The following is a 4173-nucleotide window of genomic DNA, read 5'->3' as shown; positions in this document are numbered from 1 at the left end:
AAATTCACCTTAAAAATATATACTATGTCTATGCCCGCTGAAGGTTTTGCAAAAAAATATTTAGTTCGGTTCTAAAATATTTTCATAAATCGAAAAAAACATATAATTTAATTACACATAATAAAAAAACAATAAATACACACAACGTTATACTTAACTAAAAAATATATTACAGTATTTTTAACTATTGCATAATTCTTATTGCTCTTATCTAAAACAAACACATGACTTTTATTAATATTTATAATTTTTGTCTACATCCTGCAACTTTTTTGAGTTTAATAATATACTGAGATTCATGACTTAATCTTAAAAAAAATAATTAAACTATTTTCCATAAAAGCAACAGATACAAGTGTCTTTACAATATTTTTTAATGTTGCATATACATATGTATATCTAATACACCATTATGATGAACTTCGTAAATTTTACTGTTATGCTATTATACTAGACATTTCAGATAAAGGTATTTGTGTTAAAATGAATGCATGTTTTTATAATCATTACCCTCTTTTTTATCCCACTAAATAGATAAATATTTTTTATTTAAAAAGATAAATTACTTGCTTGGGTAAAATATTAGAAAAGTTATTTGCTTGGTATTAATCAAATTTAAATTATGAGAAGCGCATGGTAAATAATAAACACGAAGATTTTCTTACTTAATTAACAATTTGCCACCTTACTTTTCCTTCTTTATATTACTACCAGTGTAATTATATATTTTTGAAATATAAAAAATTAAATTATCAATTTTTATAAGGACCTTACAAAACAAAACTGAATATATATCATCATAATCAATCATAAAAATATAATTAAAAAAGTATTTTGAATAAATATTTCTTTATAAATTATGTTTATTTTAAACGGTTTTAATAAATCACTCTATGCGTATTTTTTAAAAATATTAAATTAGGAAAACAATATTTATTTAGTAATTAAAATAGGTGTTATATTTATATGATTTTTAATAAAAATTAAAATTCGCAACCTAATGAATAATTCTTATAAATTTTCGACTTACCGACATACGGCAGCATGAACGCAAAAGTAAGCAACCGCCTGAGCGCCTGTCTAGCCTGACACACGTGCATTTTAATCGAAGGTTGTTTATATTTACTTCACGTGTTTTCGATAAAAATCAGTTCAAATGGGCACACGCGTTTGGTTGGTAGCACTGTTCTCAAAACGCACTTTAAACGCGCGCCGACGCTGGCAACACCGACTGCATAATACAACAAGTTTGAAAGTTTCCGTCAGCGGCGGGAAAAATAACGCTCGCAAACGCCGGCGCGCGTTCGCGAACGTGCAGCGAACGACTGAATGTACGCAGAGTAGGGCAGCGAGCATGAGAAAGAGCCAGTCCCCCCGCGCCAGTGTTGTGTTGGATCACGCGCGGAAGTCTTGGTTGCGCTCCACGTGCTTTAGCGTCAGACGACAGGAGAGAGCCGCAGCGGGCGGTCGCGCGATATTTATTTGTTTACTTAAATACGACTTTACAGATTACACTCAATGCGTTACAATGTTCTAAAACAAACGAACATAATTAAATGAAACAAATATATTACTATTTAAAATAAATATTTAAATTATACGAAATAAATCGGACTAGCTTCTCATAACTGACACTTAACAGATCAACGTACATTGCCAGCGTATTAAGAAGCTGGATAACTACTTTCATATGTGAGTCGTCAAGTGCGGGTGTTCCGCCGAATCTGGCATGAAAAGTCAATGTTCAGCTTTTTTCAATAATTAAAAAAAACATGTTTTGTAATATATGTATTTCAAGATAACACAACACAAAGCCCCTAGTAAAAAGGCGTTGAAATTAGTGAAAAGATAGTTACCGAACTCCTTATAGAGATATCTCAGATTTTTCTGGATTTTCTCAATCATAAGAGAATATATGGCATTGCAGGGGCTACAAATCAAGAATCCTGTTTATAAATTGCTACGGTATTTTATACTTTCCCTTGAACGAAGCTTGGACGAATGGGAGAGAAGGCCAGATTTAGACCATTGGCCTTAATATTGAATTCCGTCCCTGTATTTCACAAATAACTTACAGGTGGCCATTTGTGAGCCACCATCTGATAATGGCAAATAGAAACGTAGAATAATACTATTCCGAGTAAAAGCTAATAAATATTGTATAAAATAAGGCGTCTTCCTCAAAAAAGTTGTTCTTCTTTGTCCTCAAGGAACAAAAATGTCCGTGGTGGCATTTTTTAGTTCCCGCAGCATCTCTAAATGAACAAAAATGCCCTTCCTTTAGCTCCCGCAGCAATTTATCTTCGTCGAACAAAAAAGTCGCGTGTCTCTAAAATAAAAAATAAATTAAGGCTTAGTTTTTGTGCTGATATCGACGATAATATTAGCTTATTTGTATATTATAAGCAAACTCTCGGTCGTCCAAAAGTTATGATTTCACTCCTGTTTTGTTTGGTAATGAACATGTTTTATTATAGCTTTCTAGCGGATCATTATTTAGGAACCACTACAATTCAATAATTATTCAGCCTCTGTGTCGTTGGTAAAATTCAATTGTTTTGACAAATATATTGGACTGCTATTCGTTTAATGCCTAACGATATTATCTTCTTCAGCAATCCCTAATACTAAGCACAGTCAGTAAATGGGTTTTCTATTTTATCTATTTTTGAAAAATTCAATGGACACTTTATTTCATAAAATTACATAAAAAGCATAAATTAACCGTTTAAAGTTAAATTAAATTACTAAAGACATGTATGATAGTTTCATAGCCTTAGGATGACGGTCATTTTGCTGAAAGAAGCGAAATTTTGCGTATTTTGTTAATAATATATATTTTCGTCAACAATATGTTTTGAAACAGTTACTCCCGTAGTGTGTTAAGTTATTTTACACTTACATTGATATTTGTTTCTAAAAAATCATATGCTTAATTAAGCTATATTTTGAAAGTCGATGCTTTGTAAAACTGTTAAAAAAATCGAAACTCCGTTAACAAAACTTGAAATTGAACCAATAACTAACCAATAACTATTTAACTTTTAAAATAATATAATTATTCTGTTAAGGTTTAATTTAATTAAACATTTTTTGATGATTATAAAACTTCTAATTAAGAAATAATCTCACAAATATGTAAAATCAATTTAGATAAGTCGTCGCTAAATAATAATGAAAGCTACATTAGAAATATAGATTATTAGGCGAACTAAAAATTGTGCATTTTGATTGATTAAGTACTTCAGCCAAAATATCGCTGTGTTGTGTTTAATAGAATAAATAAAATATACATTTGTTACAAAAAGTGACCTCTATTCTGACCGTATGCTATTTTAATTCTAACCATTTGATATTTAATCCGAACCTGAATAATATAATTATGACCATGCTGTTAATAAAATTCTGACTGAGATTTAATTTTTATTCTTACCCAAAATTGATTTAAATTCTATCCATTTTGATGCCTAAATAAATCAAGATGTTTTACAATTCAACTTTACAAATCGTGCTATTTTTCTTTGCTTTCTGAGGTATAGTGAAGCTAAAGCCTAGGAATGAACTTATTTATTGCCTTGACTTACCTAGAGAGAGAATGGTCCGTTTAGTTAAAAGATATTCGGCTATGAGTATATACAAGTGCAGGGCTTGGACTGAGGCAAGTTTTTAATGTATTACATTTTTTATCAATCTTGAGTCTAAAAGAGCAAGCCTAATAAAAACGAGTCTCGAATCTATTCTCAATTTTTTTAAGGAATGTCATTTCAGTAAAAGCATACCAGAATACATTTTTACCGGTAGATGTATATTTTTACCAATAAAATATAATTTATCTGATAGGTGCAATTAAAATTAAATAATTTCAACTTTTCCATTTGTAGTAATATATACATTTAAATACTTATCATAATTTATTTATATGCGATGTATGAAGGTTATAGTTAATGTGCATTTTTCATTAAAGTTATATTTCACTAGTGAAGTATAAATATATTTTCACCAATAGATACATATTTCTACTGATAAGCGTTAGTGAAATTAAATGCTGCTCTAAAATATCTATGCAATTCAATTTATCAGTTGCGAAATATCCATTTACTGTTCAAATCCAAACCTAACCTAATGAAAGTTGTAAAACTAATTATAATTCTAGCATTTTTATTAGGTCATTTC

The 4173-nt window shown here is 29.6% G+C and overlaps 1 protein-coding gene across 1 annotated transcript in view; it reads right to left on the bottom strand.

Annotated features, from left to right (window-relative positions):
- Positions 1 to 1249, bottom strand: part of LOC148232098 (uncharacterized) — a 99373-nt gene extending 98124 nt beyond the window's left edge. The window contains exon 1 of the mRNA XM_088192181.1: positions 1031 to 1249. Within this exon, the coding sequence (XP_088048307.1) occupies positions 1031 to 1100 (70 nt within the window). The 5' untranslated portion in view covers positions 1101 to 1249. The remainder of the gene's footprint in view (positions 1 to 1030) is intronic.
- Positions 1250 to 4173: the final 2924 nt, after the last annotated feature.

The sequence above is a fragment of the Plectrocnemia conspersa genome, unplaced genomic scaffold, assembly GCF_051122295.1.
Source record: "Plectrocnemia conspersa isolate PC_06_02 unplaced genomic scaffold, ASM5112229v1 ptg000009l, whole genome shotgun sequence".
Classification (NCBI taxonomy): Eukaryota; Metazoa; Arthropoda; class Insecta; order Trichoptera; family Polycentropodidae; genus Plectrocnemia; species Plectrocnemia conspersa.
Note: the sequence above shows the minus strand (reverse complement) of the source record. Positions and strands in the feature narration are given on the sequence as shown.